Source organism: Corvus moneduloides, chromosome 4 (genome assembly GCF_009650955.1).
Source record: "Corvus moneduloides isolate bCorMon1 chromosome 4, bCorMon1.pri, whole genome shotgun sequence".
NCBI lineage: Eukaryota > Metazoa > Chordata > Aves > Passeriformes > Corvidae > Corvus > Corvus moneduloides.
In genome coordinates, this window is record NC_045479.1 from 13,537,429 (window position 1) to 13,559,848 (window position 22,420).

The 22,420-nt window shown below is 42.4% G+C and overlaps 2 protein-coding genes across 7 annotated transcripts in view; one reads left to right on the forward strand and one right to left on the reverse strand.

Annotated features, from left to right (window-relative positions):
- The first annotated feature begins 16 nt into the window (after positions 1 to 16).
- Positions 17 to 5,925, forward strand: REP15 (RAB15 effector protein). The gene has a single exon (XM_032105605.1). It carries the CDS (start codon positions 706 to 708, stop codon positions 1,444 to 1,446), a length of 741 nt encoding a protein of 246 aa, XP_031961496.1. The 5' UTR covers positions 17 to 705; the 3' UTR covers positions 1,447 to 5,925.
- Positions 5,926 to 9,681: 3,756 nt separating this feature from the next.
- Positions 9,682 to 22,420, reverse strand: part of ARNTL2 (aryl hydrocarbon receptor nuclear translocator like 2) — a 32,229-nt gene continuing 19,490 nt past the window's right edge. For 5 of the 6 annotated variants that reach the window (XM_032105674.1, XM_032105673.1, XM_032105671.1 and 2 more), the window contains 10 exons: positions 22,171 to 22,288; positions 21,207 to 21,350; positions 19,339 to 19,579; positions 18,323 to 18,429; positions 17,615 to 17,765; positions 16,325 to 16,380; positions 15,416 to 15,524; positions 14,875 to 14,962; positions 13,202 to 13,310; positions 9,682 to 12,194 (listed from right to left, as the gene is read on the reverse strand). In XM_032105674.1, coding sequence (XP_031961565.1) covers positions 12,058 to 12,194; positions 13,202 to 13,310; positions 14,875 to 14,962; positions 15,416 to 15,524; positions 16,325 to 16,380; positions 17,615 to 17,765; positions 18,323 to 18,429; positions 19,339 to 19,579; positions 21,207 to 21,350; positions 22,171 to 22,288 — 1,260 coding nt within the window. In that variant the 3' untranslated portion in view covers positions 9,682 to 12,057. The remainder of the gene's footprint in view (positions 12,195 to 13,201; positions 13,311 to 14,874; positions 14,963 to 15,415; positions 15,525 to 16,324; positions 16,381 to 17,614; positions 17,766 to 18,322; positions 18,430 to 19,338; positions 19,580 to 21,206; positions 21,351 to 22,170; positions 22,289 to 22,420) is intronic. The other variant, XM_032105672.1, reaches the window with a different exon arrangement.

Sequence of the window (22,420 nt, forward strand, 5' to 3'; positions counted from 1 at the left end):
TATTTAAAAAGCAAAGGAGGGAAAGGGGACAAAATCACACATCTTTTTGTTGACTTGTTAGTTCATTTGTCAGTAGTGCCTGCAGCAGGGCTTGACTAACAACTAAGAAATCAACTATATCAAGATTTTTTAGTTATTTCTGGGATCCAGATTTGAACAATCTTGGGTTGTTTGGTGTGGTGAGAAGTGGCATCATCATTGCTCAGTGTGTGCTCCACTGGGAGCCCTCTCAGGGTGCTCTGTCCCTTCTTGCTGTGAAAAGGACTCTCTGCTCCCAGGTGTCTTTCCCTTCTCTAGGAGATTAAAAGAAAATGGTGGTTTCATCTCCGGGCAACACCCTGTGCTAAAAAATGGTTCCTCTGCAATAGTCCTAGAAAGGAGATCCAAGGAGATAAGATCAGACTGGAATGAGATAACATCAGCCAAAGAAATGGTGCCGGAATTAACAATAAGGAAAACAAGCACAGATGAATTCAGTAGGTGTGAAAGCTACAGGGCCTGTTGGGCTGGTCCCTGCTCAGTCAGCTGTGGAGAAACACACCCAGGAGAAAGCCTGGCTGCCCCGCAGGCTCACAGAGCTCAGCTCTGCTGTCACCTTCACCGGGTAGGCTGCAGGTATCCATGTGCAGCTGAATAGGTCTGGCTGGGCCCGGCACCTGCAGAGCTTCCGCTGGAAAATAAAGATTCTTCCCCGAGGCAGTCTGCATGTGGAAACGACCTCCTCCGGCACAGAAAATGGGCCAGAAGGTCTCCCAGGAGGACAACCAGGAGAACAAGGCTGAAACTCTGGTCATCTGTGAAGTCTTCAGCCAGGGCGTGCTCCATGCATCTCAAAGGCTGAAGGACTATCTCGGTTTTGTGGATCCTCAGAGCAAATTCCAGCCAGCCACGAATACACTGAGCGAGATCTTCCTGGTCAACTTCATCAGCTTCTGCATAGGAAAGGGTGTGGAGGAGCGGATCATGACCAGCAAAATGACCAAGCAGCAGTCCTCCCTCTTCGGGGTGGACTGGGTCTGGACTCTGTGTGGGTCTGACAAGCAGATCAAGCTCCAGCTCGCCGTGCAGGCTCTGCAGCCGGCCGAGCTGTTCCACAGCGAGGGCCCTGCCGAGGATTGCTGCCGGGAGGCCGCGCTGGCTGACGAGTGCTTCCAGAACATGAGCAGGTTTGAGAAGCTGGCCGAGTTCTGCCGCCTGGTGGGACGGGACTGCCTGGGCTTGTTCGTCATGTTCGGCGTGCCAGGGAAGCCCAAGGACATCCGAGGAGTCCTGCTGGACAGCGTTGCCAAGGAGGAGCAAAAATGCCGCCTGTCGGGCAGGAATGCGCTGCGGCAATTTGTCACCAGCACTGACAGCTTCCTGCCCACAAAAGACATGCTGGAAAATTGCCTGGGCACCAAAAATGGGCTGAAGGACGTGGGCAATGTGTACATAAACTTTGTGTGAGCAGCTGAGCAGGAGCAGTGGCTCCATGCAGCACCAGGGCCTGCACGGGGCTTGGCTCTGCCCCTGTCTTTCCTCCCCACACTCCATTCCCTCCACCTTCCCCTCAACCTGTCGTGTTCCCTTAGCTCCTGCAGAAGCCAGGCTGAGTCAGCCTCTCCAGGTTTTAAAACAACTGGATGGACCTGCCAGAAAAATGTGTTTATAGAAGGCCCAGCGTTTTTCCAGAACATTTTGTTCGCCAGACATTAAGTCTTGGCTGGAGCTGCTGGAAGCTTTATCAGCCAGAGCTCTGGGGAGGTCCTGGTAGATTTGACTCACTGCCTTTGTTTGCTGTGTGGCAGATTTTTTTCTGTCCTAGGAGGGTGAGTCTGTAAAAATGAAAATGTGCTGGTGCTGGTCAGAAGAGTTGCAGTGAGCTTGAAAGGCCTTAAAATGACTGATTTGGAGGAGTGAGCTGGTTTCAGTTAAGAGGAAAAGCCCTTCCAAGTGCTAGAAATGGGATCTGCGAGACACTTATTAATTACCTGTCCCCTAACTGGTGCCAGGCTCCACAGGGCCTTGGAGCTGTGAACAAAAGGCAGGGCCGGGACCAACTGCAAAGCTTTTCTCGCTGAGTGGCTGTGTCAGAGCAAGGTGTGGCAAAAGCTAGGGGCAGGTGTTCAAGAAAAATTGGGAAAAATCGAGCAATGGGGACAAAAACCAGGCCTGATGTGGGTGGGACCTTTTCCTCTTCATAGCAACAGAGGCAGCTCCTGACCACTCACAGCAGAGAGCAAATCTGGAGGAGGCAAGATTATTTCACTTGGAATTTCTTTTCAGTAGCTTAGCAGCTGATGGCATTTATGGGCTTGATTTATTCTATTTCCCTCAGCTTTTACTGCACTAAGTGGGGCTTTTGGGTTATACAATTACAATTACTTTCTTTACTGTTAATCAGTGAAGGAGGACCTGATCCATAGTCAAACTGGTAAAATCACTTTGGTTATAGCTGTCTGAATAGTCTTGTCAGTGCAAAACTCATCTGCCTCTAGTTTCTGTATAAATTTAGTCATTTAACAGAACAAAAATAATTTTGAAAACTCATTCATCTTTCACTATTTACTATTTGAATTGTAAGATGGGGGCAGCTGTGAGAGTTGAGAATCAGAGGCTGTTACTTAAAGAGCCATTAGAAAAGAGCCCAAAAAGGCTGAGACATCAGTGCCATGAGTGTTTGCAGCATTCCATGGCAGAGGCAGGGAGTCTGAAAGGGGAACTGAAATAAACACAGAGAACTCTGACATTTTTGCTGAGTCACAAACGTAGCTGGGTTTGGAGAAGGGTGGCCTTTCAGTACTGAAACAGTTCATTGAGACAGAATTGTTTTTAAAGAGCTGCTGTCACTGTATTCTCTGTGTGGCTGGGTTTGGTGGGACAGAGGGGACAGTTCTGGTGTGTTGCATAGAGCACCTGCACAGCTGTGGAGGACTGGGGTTTTTTTTTTTGCCTGTTTGAGCAAACAAAATAATCAATACTGCAGCAGGATTGATAACGGTTTATAAAAGAGCTGCAGAAAACTTTAATTTTGCATTAAATTGGTATGTTACAACTAGTGTGACTTCAGCTATCCCGTTCTGTAGAAAAGCTCACTTGAAAACTGGGCTTTTTTTCCTTTGGATGCTTTCTCAATAATAGAAGGGGAAAATCAAAGTGTCTTGACTGTACAGAGTTTGAACTATGAGAGTTACACACTGGGGCAGTTGTTGATTTGTGTCCTTCAAAGGGCTCTGGTACCTCAGAGATGTCACATAGGCTTGGTAAGTTATTTTGGGAGCTGGGTCATGTTGCCCAGGCTGCACCACACTCTGGCCCATTCCCTTGTGGGCTTTAGCTCAGGCCCCTGGGCCCTCAGCCATGGTGGGAATTGGCCAAGGCTCTGGATTCTGGCTAACAACAGTGAAAAGTATTTAACCATGTAAATCTGACCATGTTCATCCACTCAGCCAAGCTGGAGCCTCAGCTCAGGTGACTCACAGCCATCCCCAGGCTTCTGTGACTGCACGTGCTGATGGACCAGGTAAGGTGCAGCCCTCTGCCAGTGAAATCCCAGGGCAATTTGTGTAGTAACATGACAAAAGGTTTGTCCTGGGTTCTGAGGAACCTGGAATTCACACCTTTGTCCCTTGGCAGTGTTTTCTTTGGCTCAAATTTCCCTCTAAGCACTCGCTGCTGGGATACATGGGGAAAAGCCCTGTCCCTGCATGGGATGGAAACTCCTCCATGTCTTACCAAGGAGTTAAAAGCCCGTTGGGTTTTCTGGAAGCAGTTGATGAACTCGGCCTCGCTCGGGGGTCTTGCTCGGAGGGTCAGCATTCCCTCTGCCCGGAGAAGGGGCAGAGAAGGACACGGCCCGTTAGTGAGAGCATCCCTTTGGGAAGGTTCCATCTGCCTGCCGTGCAGAAGGCACAGCAGGAGTGGGTGTTGGCACCAGAACTACCGCGAATCAGGGCTTCAGGGCAAGGCAAAGTCCCTGTGTGTGCCCGAGGCTCCGTGTGCTCTACCAGAGGTGCCCCCGGAGCAGCGGCACCTCCCGAGCTGCTGTGCCCGGATCCGTGGCTGTGCCCGGCCTCGATCCGGCCTTGCTGGGCCGGGAGCTGAGGTGTCCCCCCCACCTTCATCCGTGCCCCTCTGCGCTCCCCGTTTGTTCCAGCACTGCCCCTGCTGGCCCTTTCTTCTTGTTCTGCCTCCCCTTCTTCCCTTGGCTGAGCTGTCGGAATGCCTCTGCAGCCGTCTGGAGCCAGGTGATGAACACTTGGATGTCATCCGGGGTGCAGCTCAGCATTTGCTGTGAGGACAGAAACCCAAGGGACTGAGGTGAAAGCGAGCTTGGGCTGCGCACGTCTGGGAGCCTGAGTCCCAGAGCCTGCTGCATTTCCTGGGAGAATGCACAGGAGAGGCAAATCCAGGCATGAAACAGAGCTGAATGCATCCCTTTGCAAGCACAGAGCTGCTGGGCCTGGCCGAGTGCTGTCCTTACCAATGTGACAAGTGACCCCTGCTAATGGATGGCAGGAAAATAACCCAGGTGGGATGGGGAGGAGCAGACCTGGAGAGCAGAACTACCTCAGGTCAGAGGACACTGTCACTGATCCCGTGATGGAGATTTGCCTTTGGTCACCTTATCTTTGTGCACAGCAGGTATCAGTTGGAAAAATGGCAAGATGATGGATTAAATGTCTGCTCAGGGAGGAGCCCCTTGCTCTCTGCCTCTCTTCTCCCTCTGCTCCTGCCTAGGGATGGTGCAGTGTCCTTGTTTCCCACCATTTCCTTTGCCATCTCCTGTGCTAATGTGGCTCCAGACTCCTCGTGCTCCCCAGAGTTGGAGCTTCATCGTTCAGGGCCTGCAAATGAGGGACAGAAAAATACATTTGCTCTCCGAGGCTGGAAATAGGCTCCATGAAAGGCAGGGATCCAAGGGGTGGTACCTTCCAGCTTGGGTGTTTGTTCTGGGTTGTGAGGGCACCTCGGGACACCCCAAGGAGCAGGAGGCGATCGGAGTTGCTGATTAAATCCTCTGGGGGCACAGCACCTGCCTGCCAGCCCCGTGTCCATCCCCTCCCTTCTTTCAGCTGCAGACAGGGAATGAATGATGAGGAGCAGCCAGCAGAGACCTGCCAGCCCTGGCTCCTGCTGCTCCAGGTCACCAACGCCTGAGCCTTTGATGGATCTATGCTGAGGAGCTGAAGAACCAGATGTCAAGTGGGATTAGATGAACTCTGCTCTCCCTGCAAACCTCCACTTCTCCATGGGAGCCTTCCATCTCCCAGTGGTTGCAGTTTAACCAAGTGGTAGTGGAGAAAGAAGGAACAAGCCCTGGAATTCTGCATGATGGGTGTTCAGGCAGGCCTGGGCACAAACCAGCGTTTTTGTACAAACTCATATGCAGTCCCGCAAGTGCTTGCAGTAGGTGCTAAATCCCAATCATCCTGCAAAAAACCCAACCCTGAGGCACCTCCCAGCTTCCAGAAGCCACACACCCAGTGTGGGGGGGATATTCCAGCAGGAACAATCACTGGGGTGCCCCCTGGTCATCACCATGTCTTGCATTTTTTCTGTCTGTTTTTATCTCTGCCGGGGATGTGAGTTTTTCTTCCGGTCTTTTGGCAAAGCTCCTGGCTAACTCCACGAGCTCCAAGGTTCATCCCTTTCTCTTCTTTTGCAGGAATGGCCTCTGGCAGCAATGCCCTGGACAAGGTGGCCCCAGGGGCGGGGCCGGGCCCGGCTCAGGTGCGCGGGCGGGGCCGAGGGGCTCTGAGCCGGGAACGGCCCCGCCCGCCAGGTGCTTGCTCAGAGCAGGGTGCGAGCAGGTCACTCTGCAGCGTGGACACACAGAAGAGATCACCAGCCAAACAAACGGCCCCCATTCCCCCCTGCTTCGCTCGGTGCCCGCCCCGAGGTACCCTCCAATCCCTTCCTACAAAGGAGAGGAGAGATTCAGTGCCCAAAGGATTCCTAATCCACAGCAGCTGAAGTACAAAATGCTCCCAAACCGTACCCCCCAAACAGTCAAACTCCTGACCTTGGCTGTCCCATCGCTGGCTCTTCCCACAGTGTTTGAGAATACCAAGAAAAGCCCTGCACACTGAACCTGCTGCTGAACTGATGGAAGAGATGCTGTCCTGTCTTGGCTCTGCTGCAAAGTTTCCGGTCTAAAGTTTCTCTGTCCTGGAGTTTCTGGTTTAAAGCCCCCAAAAAGCACAAGGCCGTTTAAGAAACGACCAATCTGCCCCAGCGCTTGGGATTCTTTCAGGTGCCCGGTTTCAGGTGATCAGTCTTGTGTGTTTCATCTGGAACCTTGTGTAATTGGCCCCTGAAAATCAAGAAAAAGCAAACTCTACTTCCTTTTTGAGTGGACAAGGAAGCTTTCCATAAAATTTCACATACCCAAGAGGGGGAAAAAGGAATTAGCTGCAGAAACCTGTCCAGCATGAATACTGAGGTGAACCTCAGAGATATGTCAGCGTGGACCTGGAAATCACAGAGAGCAGTATTACAAATCAGAAGATGCTGTGTATTTTGTGTAAAACGTGAGCAAGAGAAAACCTCCTGATGTGAGCAGGAATCACCTCAGGCTCACCCGGGGCAATCCATACCATGGCAGTAGCACAGCTGCTTGAAAAGATTGGGTGTTCCAGACCATTGTCTTCCCATTGCTCTGAATCACTGCTGTCATTAAAAGCAGGAAAGGAAAGGTTACACTTCGAGAAACCTATTTTGGTTTTTTTTAAGACAATCTAGGAGCAGGCAGTAAATTACTGTAATAAACCACAAGCGAGACAGGCCTGAAAACTGTTGTGATTTAAAAAGTTCTAAAGCTGGGGGTTCATAAAGGAGCACTGTCATAAAGGCCTAAGTGGTCACGAGTAAGAGAGAGACAGAAGATAAGAAACAACTCTTTGCTGTCTCTTCCAGCCCCAGAAGCAGCAATCCATAAGTAAAACAGTAATCTGCAGATGAAACTACCAGGAGCCCAGAAGAGGAGAAGCAGCTCTTCCTGCAACAATTTCCTTAGGAGTCAGCCTGTGTCCATTGCTGCCCACAGCAGAATGGGCATCCTGAGCACCAGAGGGGCTGGAACACAAATTCCTTGGAGAATGAAGTGCAGGCAGCCCAGAGCTACTGTTCAGAGTAAATCTTTAGAAGCTGATTGTATCTTACTGAAAACAACACTAAGCTCACCTGCCTTTCTGTTTGTTAAAGGATTTATCACCTCTTCAATGATAATGAAAAAAGTATCTGACACTGGAAGTGCATTTGCAGATTAAAAAAAAAGTATTCTTAAAATTCTTAAAGACCTGGCAAATCAAATGTATATAAAGCACAAGGGAAGAGGAGGGGCAGACACTGATCTTTTCTCTCTGGTGACCAGTGACAAGACCCAGGAGACTGGAGCTGGGGAAGGCCAGGGTTAGGGTGGATATCAGGACAAGGTTCCTTCCCCCAGAGGGTGGTGGGGCACCGAACAGGCTCCCCAGGGAATGGTCACAGCCTCAAGGCTGCCAGAACTCCAGGAGTTTGGACAATGCTCCTAGGCACAGGGTGGGTTTGTTGGGGTGTCTGTGCAGGGTCATGAGCTGGATTCTATGATCCTGATAGGTCCCTCCCACCTTAGGAGATTCTATGATTGAATAATTAAGAAATCAATTTGCTTAACCTATTGTGACAAGATGAGGTCTAAGGATGGAACCACTCCTCTCAAAAAATTTCTATCCACTCATCTGAAAGTATTTTGCTAAATACTAAAGGCTCAGTAGTATTGTCTTCTCTGCAACACAGCCCTGTCTGTAAGGTTTGTGAAAGCAGCAATGTTTGAAGTCAGATTTTTTGTTTAAAAGCACTGCACGTTACCTGAGCTGTTGTAGAGTTCAGAGTTCTGCTGCTCACCTTAGAGGGCCTTCCAGGAACACCCTGATAAACCTCACTGTTACCCATTAACACTGTTAACCAAGAGCCCATTAATTACGTGACTTTCTTTCCATTGTGCTAAGGTTCCCTGAGTGGTGTAGGACATGTTATGGATGTTGGGTCACGTACACTCGGAATCTGCAAATGCCAGGGAAGAAAAGTTACCACCCAGACAGAGTCAACACTATGGCAGCAACAGCCAAGCAAAAGCTTTCCCACAAAACCTTTTACCATTTCCAAAGATTGTGCCATTATTTGTAATGGTTTTGACATGAAAACAAATGAGTAATAGAAAGTTATGTGCAGTGCCCACATACCTGAACTTACCTTTAAGAGATCAGGCAGGCTGAGGTAGCGTATTCCCTTTTCTGTCCCATTTAAGCTCTTTTCCCTGAGATAAAAGCACTTCACAGGAGCTGACACATACAGAGCTTTTAGGGCCCTTGCTGGTTTGTATGTTTGTTGACTGTTTTTTTTTTTTAATCCTCAGTGTGGTAGGCTGGTATAATGTGGCAGGAGTTCCCCAGGAGCAGAGGAAGTGCACCAGTAAAACTGACTGCTTCCAAAGGACATAGTTTAGTGGCTCATTCCCCACCTCACTGGCTTTTCCTCCTGGATCCTAATTCATCAGGAATGGGGAATAAAATTATCATCTTCAGGGAAGTCCTAAGTGACACAAAAAGTTTTCCAGCTGGTGGTGACTTCCTGGGATTCCAGGACATTTTATGAATCTAAATGAAGCAAAAGACTGAAAAGTGAAAAAGTGAAAGTGGAAAAGGCCAGAAATCAGGGTCTGGGGAGAAGCAGCAGCAGCACATCTTTAAGAATAAATCCATTTCACTTTGGATCATGAGCAGAAACATTGCTGTGAGCAGTCACTAAAATGACTTTAGCCTTTTGTGCTTGTGAGTAAACCAAGTTTTCCAGTATTCTAAAAAGTGTAAGATCCACAGCAAATTCCAGAACAGCAAAGCACCACAGGAAAGAAATCTGCGCTCAATCTCTGCTTTAGACTCACGCAACAGCACTGTACTTGAGCATACCCTACAAGGGAATCCCAAAAGCACAGAAAGGATCCTCCTTGCCCCCAGAATATCAAGTGACAAATGTTCATAGAGTCACACAACTGTTTAGGTTGAAAAAGACCTCGAAGATCAAGTCCCACTATAACCCAGGACCACCAAATCCACCACTACCCCGTCCAACGGTGCCACACATGCACATCTTTTAACACCTCCAGGAATGGTGGTTCCTCCCCTGCCCTGGGCAGCCTCTGCCAATGCTTAATAAAAAACCCTTTTAGTGAACAGCTTTGCCCCAATATCCAATCTAAACCTCCCCTGGCACAACTTGAGGCCAGTTCCTTTCATCCTGTCCCTTGGGAGCAGAGCCTGACCCCCACCTACCTCCAGTCAGGGAGTTGTAGAGCGCGATGAGGTCTCCCCTGAGCCTCCTTTTCTCCAGGCTGAGCATTCCCAGCTCCCTCAGGAGCTCCTCACAGGTCTTGTGCTTGCAACAGGAAGTGGAAAAGTTCAGGGTTAATGTGTGGACGCCTTCAGAGTTCACTCCTGGAGGACACGAGGGTGTTCTGAAGCTCTGTTTGAATTCCCAAAAATGCACATTAGCTTGGATTACAGGCTCTCCCTGCCTGGGGAGCATCAAACTGAGCTACCAAAATCCACAGGAGTTCCCCATCCCTGTTTATGTTTTTAGGAAAGGAGCCTGGGATCTGAAAGAACAAGTACTTTATATTTCAGCTCAGTATTAGACAGAATTGCCAGCAGACTAACAGCAGGGCATCAAAATAGTATTTATTGACCTGGTTTAACCACATCCTCCCATTACCTGCACCATGCCAGGAACAAACTGTCAGTATCTCACTAGAATTGTGCTGCTACACAAACACAGATAAGCACACACCATCTCAACAGTATTAAAAAATATCTATTAATTTCACTCGAAATATTTACAAGTGACACTTTTTCTTGAAAAGGCTGCTTTAGCCAGAAAAAAAATTCACAAATAGTAAAGAGAGAATCTAATAAATGACTTGAAAGTCACAATATTGATCATTGGCTGCAAAAGAATCAAAGTTACATTTTTTGGGCTTATTTTTTAGGGATAGCCAAGAATCCAAAAATAGTGGTTTGACTCTAGACATATAAATCTTGTGAAAGAATTAATCTGCTCCTTCAGCAACAACAGCTGCCCCATTTCCAAACTAATCCAGTTAAAAAAACCTGTTGTAATAAAGTCTGTATAATTTTAAGTTATTTATCTACTTATTTATCTATGAGCTACAGTATTTGCTGGTTTATTTAGAATTTATTTCTAGAATAGAAAAAAGAAAATGCATTTTACTGTGGCAGAATCTCCAAAGTGCCTGTTTATTTCTCCCACTTTGCTCCATGATATAGCCCAAAATTCAGAAAAAGCAGAAAACTTCATTCTAATAAAGCAAGAGAACGGATCATTTTGGCCCCATGTCTGTAAAAAAGAGATCTGAATGCAGGAAATTACATCCAAATTAAATGGGAAAAAAACCCCAAAGGTCTATAGAGTTAAAAAAAAAAAGAAGAATCAATCCAAGAAGCCATTCTAGCAAAGCACCATCACCAAAAAGGCGTCGTCTGCAAAATGAGTCATATCTGTAAGATACAGAGCTGCTCTGTCAAGCAGAGGAAGCCACTTCATGTCCTGATCGTGTCGTCGTGAGGACAGGGCAGTTCCCCAGTAGTACAAGGGTGACATCTAGTGATGGCCACATCCATCTGTTGCCAACTCCAGCCTTCCTAAAAACACCTGACACGGGCTGCCATCCTCACCTGGAGTGAGAGAGGTTAGGGTTGTACCTGTGTTTAAATGTCTGTATTAAAAAGATGCACATGTATCAGATATCTTCAAATGCTTTCATTACCTGAATTAAAAAAAAAAAAAAAAAACCAAACCCAAACATGAAGAAAACAGGAAAATATCTGTAATTTTATGATATATAATCTATACAAAAATTTGTTTAAACATTGAATACCAGAGATAAAAAGATCCACTTGCTATATTAGTGCCATGTTGTTCTAATGCAACCTCTGAAGTGCCATGTTCTTGAGTCATTTGCTGTAACTGGGATACAATCCTTGCAAAAGCTGCTCCCAAAAGATCATCCTGCATAGCATTTACTTACAGAGCTATAGTACAAAGAGATTTTAAAAAGTCACACACTCAAGCAGTAGAAAATTCTCCCAATCTCTCCAAAAACATAAAAGATGCTCTAGAATTTTAACATTTTTTCACTGACAGACAGTGCAAGCCTCACTCTGGAGCCAAGGCAATCCATCCAAACTTCTCCAGTTAGCAAAGAACCTGGGACAAGACCAAAGTGCTTTATTACAAATAGAGCATTATTTTTCTCTGGTTCTGTGCACTGCCTCTCTAATAATACATTACAAATAATACAAAATAGTAATTAAGAGTTTGTTGCTCTTTTCTTACACCCTTCTCATGTTTGTGTACTGGGAAAATGACTGTTTCACTCAAAACATTCTCTTCTGTTTGTTAGGGTGTGATCCAACCCCAATCCCTGCTCCCAGACCTGTAGGCTTCATTTTCACCTTTGACTGCAAAAATTGCACTGCTGAGAAGTGCAAGGAATCACAAACTCCATCATTTAAGAATTACAATACCTTATTTTACAACTGTAGTGTGTGCAAATCGTTATCTCAATTAAATTTAATAGTTACAAATATTCTCAAACCATGTAACTACATACAGTAGGTTCTACAGAAAGTAACATGGATAACCAATATTCTTCAACTTGAAACAAAAACAATAAATAAAAGTTTGAAGTATTAAAACTATGAAAAAGTAATCCTGTACATTGTACAGTACCTTTTGGTTAAAGCTTCTTAGCAAAAATATACTAATGTGTTCTAAGCATTCCAGTTATTGATGGTTCAATATTAAAATTTCAAGGTTTCCTCATCATGAAAAAAATATTGCATTCGTCCATAGGTGCAGCAGAAGATGTCTCTCTCTGAACAAGGCTTCAGTCTTTAAAAATCTTGAGACAGCAAGTCTGAATTCAAAGGAACCATTACAAAACTCGAATACAGTACTGAGGATGTAGCATTGTTGTGCATGAGGGGTTTGACATTCCTGTCTCCCAAAGCAGCTCTAGAGAGCCCACTGGATATCACTGAGGTCAGCTGGGTCTCCCAGGCCTCCATCAGCCTCCAGGTAATTCATCAGAGCTGTCATTGCAGTGTCATCATTCTCACAGATGGCATCAAAGTCCAGCTGAGAATTGCCACCTGCAGAGTGATTAAAACAGGACGTTTGAAGCAGGTATGAACACTATGAAGCATGGAGAACATGGTAACTTGCAAAACAGAATTGATTTGAAGCAGCACCTGCCTTTGAAGTCAAGGCAAATATTTCTATGTTAAAAAACCCCTTACTTGACTCCCTTTTAGTTTAAAGCCATTACTCCTTGTTCTATGTTGTTGGGGTTGTTTTTCATTCTTTTTTCCCAAACTTTTATCAGAGGATTAGCTTTTTTCCTCTGGTGTTTCTTTTTCAGTGTTTTTCTTTTTTGGTTAGTTGGTTTGGGGTTGTCAGGGTCTGGGTTTTTAAATTTTTTTTAAAGGCTCATAGTTCAACTGGAAGAAAACTGCAGGTTATAAATAAACAAATAATGGTAAATGAGGGAGAAGAGGGAGATGGAAAAGTTTCTTAGAGCTGAAATACAGGATATGCTTTTACAGCAGTTTGCCTTTTTTTGTTAAACATAATGCAGTGGCATTTTCCCCTTACAGGGCCAGGGAATCCTGTATCCAGACAAACTTAACAAGAGGAAAAAAAAAAAATTCTTTCTGAACCATTTTGAGCAGTCCTTGCTCCCAGCTTGCAGATAAGAAAGAGGCAAAGTGCTAAAGGACAGTAATTCTCAAATTACGAGCAGTTCCCTAATATTGCACTGAATTACTTTTCCCTCCCCATCTCTATCCTGGAGAGAGAACAATAAAGTGCCTCATGAAAAGTGTGGCCTGCAAGAATGCAATGGTAAACTTTAGTTACAGATGTTGGTTTTGGTCATGAGCTTGCCTCACTGATTAAATTTAAATTTGATGTTTGCCTTGCAGCAGTAACACACCCATTTTCAGAGTGCTCTCATCTTCAGACAGACAGACAGACAGACAGACAAATCTCTTTACAATTTAGATGTGGTTGTAAAGTGGTGCACTCAGAAATGACACCACTGGTCAGAAATTTCAGCCCCTGCAACTCCCAGAATATCCCCAAGAGAAATGAATCTTACTGAGGAGAGGTTCATTACTGGGAAATGGGATAGCACCCTGGGTTTGTTCTGAATTCTCTAGAGCTTCTGTTTCTGAAGGACATAATTGAATCAACTCTTTATTTGGCACCTGAAAGAGCAGAATCGGTAGAAAGGACAGAATTAGATCCTAAATTTAGTAACAAATATTACATTACAGAAACTTCATAGACTGCTGTCAAATTATTAAGAACTAAATAGAGAAAGTGAAAAATATGCATCATCAGGCAGGTATTTTGCATTTAGAAACAACTTTTTTAGAAGTTCATATAGCACTGGACTTGTCTAAATACAAGCTGTGACTTACACAGCTGTCAAAGGTACTTCACAGTGGTGGCACTGCTTGAGGGTCTAATTCACTGTTCAGTAAATAAATCCAGCACAGAATGTACTGGTTTGCACTTTCCCCATCTACTATCATAAACTACAAATTCCCAGTGACATCATGTTTGTCCCTGTCAAAACATTCTAGTTAAGAGAGTAAAAAAGCCCTCATACCTCCCAGGTTCTATATGCATTAAACTATATTAATCATAGCAAAAGAGATGGAAGTCATCCTAACCCAAAAAAAAGATAATTTTTTTCCTGATATTTGTTTTATTTAACACATACATGCAATTTAGCAGGAGAGATTCCTAGGATTGCCGGACTTGTGTATATTCTACCAGGGAATTAATAAAGGTGAAATGCTTTCCAAAAGTATTTTAGGAATAAATGGGATACCAAAGCCCAGAATAAAGAAAAATCTTCAATGAATATGATAAAATTATCCTTATGATGATACATTACATTATTTAGAGAGTTCAGGATATTTATGTCAAACAACTCTTAAGGAGGAAGATCTGTGGTAACAGGGGAGAACAGATCATAAAAAACCAGGGGAAATCAAAGCAGTTCCTAGACCAGAATAGTGGGGTTTCTTCATAGGAAATGAGAATTGCAGTGAAAAACTGTCTTTAACAGGAAAAAAATTCACATTCAAAGACAAGCTGATGGGGAAGTTTGTTCATACAGTGTCCAATACAAAACATACCACATACTTAGGTAAAAAGAGATGTTAATTATTCCATTGCTATGGGCAATAACTATGTTAGTTATAGTTTGTGGTGTTACAAGCACTAGTATATTTACAAGCACTACTAGATTAGCGTAATTATCGACTTTTAGAAGACCAATAAAATACCTTCAAAGTCACAATTTTAAAAATTTCAAAACAGCACAGATTTTTTTAAAAGGCTCTTCAAAAACGTTAAGATTAAAAGGACAAGCGAGAGAAAACAAGAACTTTCACAACAATCACAACAGGTGACCTTTAGTCTCTGATGGTTTTCTAGCAGGAGTTTCAATTCAGCTCCAAATCCAGGAGAGGCACCATCCCCTGAATCACACTCACACTGAGCACAGTGGTGGAGTTCAGCAGATCCTGCTGAGTGGAGACTGCAGCCTCAGAACAGCCCCTTAAGCTTGAACTGATGCCCGTGTAAATGAGGTGGGAACTGCAGCCACATCACTCAAAGACTCTCACAGCTGCCAGGCTGTGCAATACCTTGCACATTCTCTCTCAAAAATGAATCAGGGCAATCTGGCTCAAACACAGGCTTTGAGCTGACATTAACCTTTGAATTTTGGATTTTTACAAGCAGGGGCATACTCACATCGCTGCAGTTTATAGTTAAAGCTGGAGATGGTGATTTTCTCAGGAGATGTGACGGACTTAACTCTCCAGAGGGTGAGGAATGCAACCTAAAATTGCATATATTTAGTTGATTCATCAGGTCACATTAATCAAATACTGAAAAATAGACTGTGTGTTGCAGAACCCACCAAACTTCCCCAGTGACAAAGCATGAGCTAGCTAATTTGAAACAATGATGTCTTAAATTCTCCAGAAGATTCTAAATTATCCTGCTCCGAGTTTTGGTAGCAGGAAACAGAGAAGAGATCAGAAAAGGCCATGGGCACAATTCCTTAAACACACTTTTCTCTGTCTGTTGAATTACCAGCACAGTGATGTGCTCTGCCAGGCATGAGACTGACATTAGATTACAATAGTATCTCATAATGCTATTGCTCAACCTAAAAAAGGTTATACATATAATACAATAAAAGTGAAACTGGAGCAACCCTCACACAATCACATACCCCTTGTCCCTGTCTTTACTTAAAAGCCTCATGATGATGATATGCGTTTATTACCTTTGTAATTCTAATATTTCATTTGCAATTTCGGTTCCTATACTTCCAGCACCAAGAACTGTTCCAGAGGACATTCCAGGTACACTTACTAAAGACTGTTTTACAGCATCTGTAGATAAAAAAAAAAAAGCTCAAACAAAACCTTAACCCAGAGCAGTTTCACTGCAGAGCAAGGATTTGTTTTAAAGCAGCTCTTGTTCTAGATATACTTATATATATATACACACTATGTAAGTTTGTATTTTCATAATTCAGAAATTCCTTTTAATACTGATTCACGGCAGAGGGTGTTGCAGTATAAAATGAATAATCTGTTTGTGAAAACTGTAGTTCTCCAGTAGTGAAATATATTTAATCACTGCCACCTCCAGTGTCTCTCACAGACATTGCAAAGAACACGAGTTTAAAAAAACCCTTGGATTTCTCACCAACTGAAATGAGTTATTGAAAAAACATTTTGAAAAGCAAAAATAAAGACTTCACAGCAAGATGATAGAACAGCATGCAGAAAGCAGAATCTATACATAGCAGAAAAATAATAAAAAATATGTCCTGTATCAGTATTGCCCTGTATTTTATAGATAAACTCAGCATAATTGCATTTGTTCAGAAAACTGGGCAAAATATGAAGGGTCTGTGACAGAAGCACAATATCCTACCAACCAAAACCCCAGCTCTAACAGAAGCTGCTAGAAACTAAAAGTTATGTTACAGACACTTCTTTTTAGACTTCTGTGACTTATATCAATTAGGATTCTGTAAGTAACTAGAAACTGTCACCAGAAGTAGTCTTAAAACAAAACCTAATCCTTCCTTGCACACAACCTAGAATAAAATCTCTAGACTGGATAAATCTAAACTGACTGATCAGGAGATGCAGCTGTGATAACCGTAAGAAGTGACACTTGCCTTCTGCAGGGTGGGAACTGTAGAGGACCTCTTCTTCAGTTGATTCCTTATGACCTCTGAGATTTAAAGAAATAAAAAAACCCAAATCAAACCACAAAAAGTCAGCAGGTTTTTTTTCAAGAGCAAAATCCATAACATATGTTTAATTTCAATAATACTTTACACAGAATCAAAGGTAACATCCTCGAACTAGGGAAATATAAAGATATTCCTCACATATTTGCATGTTCAGTCCTTTGCAATGTTTCTGAGCAGTGGGTGAAATACTAATTGCCACGTACTCTCCAAGTAAAAAGGAAAGCCAATAGGATTGGCTGTGCTCCATGACAAGGGAAGAGGGCTGTCATTTTTACTGTTAGCAGGGAAATCAGGTAACCAGGAACAACTGCTACAGGAACAGGTCAGTGTCTGCCTCCTGCCAGCAGCTGCTGCCCTCCTTCCCTTCTGCAGCTGCAAATGCCCGCCCACATCTCCAGGACGGGCAAAAAAGTGTCCTTGGGCTACTGGCCAGCACAGACTGTCTGAACTACTCTTCTCTCTCTCCTTGGGGAAAAAGGACATGGGCAAAAGAGGTGGGTGATGTTGACTTAAGGCATGAAACAGACACAGAATGGGCAAAAGGCCCCCTCAACAACTTTATTTCATGGAAATAAAATCCTCTCTGTCCCCTCTCAAAACCCCAGTCATTGGCAAAGATCCTCAGTACCACTGGAACAATCCAGATTACAGCCCCATTGCAAGGTGCAGAGAATGAAAAAGAATTACAAATAAAAAGAGCAATTAAACACATGCATTTCCTGTCCCACAGGCTCCACCCTTGCAATCAATTTGGAGAGGATCTTTCTGTCCTGCCTTGCATTTCCCACCATCTATCAGCTGTGCTTCTCCACCTCCTGACACCTGTGGGATAGGGCAGCACTTGGAACTGGGTCAACTGACACACAGAGGGTTGTAAAGACCAGAAGGACAAGCAGAATTAACTTGACAGTTCCATTTATTCTAATCTACTTTTCTTCAAGATCCTTCCCTTCTTCCTCTAACAAGAAACTCTTTCACCTCATTTTTTTCCTACTGGGAAGCAGCATAGTTTTCAGAGTCAAATCCACAACTTAGGCCTGAAAAAAAAATAGCTGGTAAATATCAAAAAACTGTTTGTCCAGGTTGTTCAGCCCATTTCTGTGCAGAGTTGATGTTTTCTAGCCTTGTTCTGCTCCCTAAGCACGTTATTTTCTGTTAGTACTAACTGTAGTTATGACAAAAAATAAACAGAGAGTCATATAAATTACTTACAATACCACCGTGTTGTTTGATACAATGTACTCCAGCTCTTTGGTCCAAGGATTCATGAAACTAAACCACTGACTCTTTAAAGTAACAAAAGTCCCATCTTTTGCTCTAAATTTGTAGGAATTTGTAAATACTTTTTCTTTATTCTGCAACACTAGATAAGAAAAGGAAAGTTATAATCACCATATTTAAGCTTAGAAAGGTAACGTTAAAAATAATAAATGTTTTATAGCACCATAAAACCCAAAATGTTTTTGTTGGCCAGACACAGAATGACATGCCAGAACAAACTGGGACCTGTTCTAAAATCAAATTATAGTTTCAGCAGGGTCATAAATCTTACATTAAAACCAAATACTAAGTTTCTGCAAACCACTAGGAGACTCATGACTTGGTGAGCTTTCTTAACTCGTGTCTTTAATTACGTTATCACACACATCTGCTCTTCAGAATTCCTTCCTCTTCCTCATAAAGAATGGAAGCAGAGGGTTTGGCAGATGCACTGACATTATTCCCCCACAATTAAGACCCTGCACCAGGAGCCAAGACAACAGAAGTTTCTCCCTGCTTTTATTACAAGCCTTAAACCGGCGCATCTTAACACAGGCATCAAAAAGGGCAATGCTGAGGTTGGGTAGTTTGGGTTTGTAGTGTTTCCACTTGCAGTTACATGTAGCTGTAAGTAGTCTGGGAAGACCAACTATTTTGTACCTTCTTTATGTTTTTCAGCTAGGTGATTGTGATCATCTTGATGGCAGTACTCATAACAAGAAGTTCCTAGAAGCTCTTGTGGCAGGTACCCTAAAATTGCTGTTGCGCTGTTAGAAATAAAAACGTGAACTACAGCGGATGCAAAGCTGTTTTCTTCTGTATCAGATAAAGCAGAACATTAACATTTAAACAAACAGATGCCTGGGTTCATGTTTGGGGGAAAAAATATAGCATTAGTACAGCTCTAAAACAACAGGAAGTATTTTTCATGGCAAATTATTCCTTTCAATGAATGACAATTCAAAGGTAAAGTAAGTGTTTAAACATGCAAACCATATGTACACACAAAATACTTCTGCTTAGTGGCTTCCCTTGGCCAGTCAGAGTGCTGGTCACACATAAGAGTCAATAAAAAACTCAGCAGTTGAATTTTGCTCTTCCACTCAAAGGAACTGGTTTTAAACTGACATTTTTAGTTGAAAGAAAAGAAGACTGAAAGCAATAACATTTCCAGTGACAATGAAATTCAAAATGCAGAGTGGTAACTAGGTCTCTACAACAAATAAAAGTCTGGTTCAGAAAGTACAGAAAATGGGAACTGAGTTCTCACTTCTAATGAAACAATTTGGTGCCTCATTTAGATAGAATGTATTTGTTACAAATGGTAAGACTCTCAGAAGCAATAACTTTTGGTTAAATGTTTTATTACTTCAGTCATATGCAGAGCTATGAAGCTCTAACTTGAGATTTTTCTTTATGAATAAATGGGTCCATTTTATAACTTGTTTTAACCTTGCTAGCTCACCATTTTCTATAGGACAATACACTTCTATACATTATATATTATTTGACAAAAAAACAAAGCCCAAGTGCACACAGATTAAGAGTTAACTGCTTCTTGTGTAGAGCAGAAAAAAATTCTGAAAATTAGAATTTTGAGAATTACAGCTTTGACAGAGGATCAGAAAATGGAAGCAATGTTGTCATTTCTCTTCATTAAAGAACAAAACGCTTACCGCTGATCTACATAAACAAATTTTCCATCCATGGCAAATCGTGTAACAAATTCTGTTGCTTTGACTTTTATCTCTCCACTCTTTTGTGGAACAATATAAGGGTGTAACCTCCCAATTGCAACAAGACAGTTAAAGTTACTACTGTCCTTTTCTACATCATTTTCCTCTTCCACTCCCACCTCATTAGGAGGCCAGTTCTTCAAATACCCAGTACAGTGAATGGTGCAGTATTTTCTGTGATCTAATAGAAAGAAATTAAATAAGAAGCAGTTATTGTTCAAAGAGTAAATCAAACTACTTATTTTATTCTGTTGGCCATGAGACCATCAACTACATTTCATGCTTACCTACACCACCTGTACAAAGCTATACATAATTTTACAGAGTTTTTTAAAACAAATTTTGTTCTATTCAATTTGGGCTTACCTGCAGAGAGAGCTTCTAAACCTATGTAAGATTTAGGAAGATGAGTTATGGGTGTTGGCAGTTCAAACACAAGTTAGACAGAAAAGAAAGCAATAACCCACAGATCTCTTTGTCTTTATATGGTTTCATATGGATTGTGAATTAAAATTAAGCTGAGGCCCTCTGTAGCTTCCAAATCAATTTACCTTTGGTGAGCACAATGATCTGAATAAATGCTCACTGCAGTTGCTGAAAGAATCAGTCAAGAACAACCCAAAGCAATCCAGCTTATTTTCTATTTACCTCAGGCTTCTGAAGTTTTATGGGAAGACAAATATTTTAAATATCTTAAATTCCAGCATACACTGTCATTCATCCCTTTCTGCTCCCTAAATAACATGCAAACACCCTATAAGCATCAAGGTTTGACATTATGTGTCCTACAGCAGCTGTCTTTCCTAAAAAAGGCCAAAGCATTCTTGACATCTGTATGCTGAACAGGATGCTTTCCATAGGTTTCATTTTCCTCTCTACTACAAAAAACACAGATCAACTCTGCAAAATGAGAAGCCGAGTTATCCCACTATGATTTTGTCACAGTTTCTCAGGCGCCTTCCCTCAAAACTGCTTTCCCAAGAAACATTTACAGAAGTTAAATTCTTATCTCACTGAGTTATCTGACACATCAAGGGATACCACATTCTACTTACTTACAATCATGGGCCTCTTAAAATTTGTGGTGTCTCTCAACAGTAACAGGTTACATTGAAAAACAGAACTTGGAGGATCTTTTCAGGATCAAACAATTTCAGCATACCTTTGCAAAAATCAATACTAGGGAATTAAAACAAAAGCTGGAAATTGCATTTTAAAATTGAAATTTAAATTTTCACTGAAAACTTGACGAGATTATACTGCTCTACAGGCATACCAATGTATGAACTAAATTAAAATTACTGGGAAAATGAATGGAATTACACTGATAAATTAAATTTATTATGAAAAGGGGAAAAACAGGAAAACTCATACTTTTAAATACACACAACACAAAAAGTATATCAGAAAATAAAGTTGGTTTACTTGCTTTTTTTCCTTCAAAATAGTAGAGTTTGCAGGCCTTATTCACTCAGTTATCTTCAAGACATAAGTTATTTAGTTTAATTCTTCTGATCTGCTCCAGTTCTTTCAAATATTTCCCTGTGCCTTCTAAAATTTGACCACAACAGACCACATGCTCCTATAGAGCCACTGTACCTCAGGTTCCTTCCTCCCTCTTTCCAGGAGGCCACAGGGAGGAGAAAGAGTACAATTAGACTGTTTTTCAAAAGGTGTCCCTGGTTCACATTTACACTGCTCTACGGCTACTTGGTGAGATCAGTCAGAACTAGAAGGCCATTACTGACTCGGAATTTAAACAAGTTTCAAGAGAGAAAGCCCCCACTTCATCTACACTCTTTGAATACCTTTCTTCTTTGGGTTGGGCAAACACTCCTTCTCCTCTTTGACTGTGGTCCTGCTACACTTTATCCGACAGAAGAAGGAACGTCGAGCACCAGAGTTCAGCCGAGCTGGTCCAGCTTGGAAATCTGTGTGTACTTGCAAGCCAGCTTACAAAGATTTAGTAAAGTAGTTTAAAAAAACCAAAATCAAGCAATAAAACTTCAGAAAACAAGATGCTTTCTTCATTTACCTCCCAAGTACATTCTCCTTTTTAGCTGCCTAAATTTTGTCCTTGCAATTAGAAAAGTCTAATAGTTTAAATAGGGCAAAGAAAACATGATTGACACAGATTTCAAAATTAGAAAGAACTACTAAACTACTTTTAAACCCTTCTTGATATTCTGAATAGTATTTTACTACATATGCTTTATCAGCTTTCAACTTGTATTTGGTACAAGGAAGAACTGCAAAGATGCTTGTAAAAGCCAGCTACAAAATAGCCACTAGCTGCACAGTACATAATGCTTTCTTATTAGAAACAACTGTAAACAAAAGAAGGTTTGGTTACATTGGGATTGACACTTAGCATTTTCAGAGAAGACAGTGATTCTTGATATTGAAGTATTTTATCCCATGTTCGACTACATCAGGTCTTTTGTATTGACAAGACCTAGCAAATACAAGAAAAAAAAGTAGTATGCTGGTAGGAAGAATGTCAGACCACATCTTGGTAAATGCTTAACAGTGATTTCAGTAATTTAACAGAATTTCAGTAATTCTTATGATCTAAATCAGGTATTTTCTGGGCTAGCTTTTCAATTCTAAATGCATTTTAAGCAGCAGATACGCATTCAAAAGTTTGTTTCATAGAAATACCTCAGGTTTGTTCATCCATACATCCATACAAACACCTGAATACATCCTGACTAATAATTAAATTTATTAACAACTCTTGAAAAAATCTCAGCACGTTCAGCTCTGACTTACTTTTTCCATCTACAAGCTTTTCCCTAGGTGAGACATCCGATGAAGAAAGTTGCTCCTTAACTTTTGCAACATCTTTTGGATGTAAGTAGTCAAATAAACTTTGTCCAATTAAACTGGCCTATTAAAAAAAAAAAAAAAACAACAACAAAACCCAAAAGAGATGAGAACCACACCATTTTGGAACAGGACCCCACACATTACTTATCTCAGGAAAAAAGTCAATACCACAGTTACTCCAAACATCAATATT

Coding starts and splice junctions, on each gene's coding strand:
- REP15 (XM_032105605.1), top strand. CDS start 706: ATGTGGAAACGACCTCCTCCGGCACAGAAAATGGGCCAGAAGGTCTCC.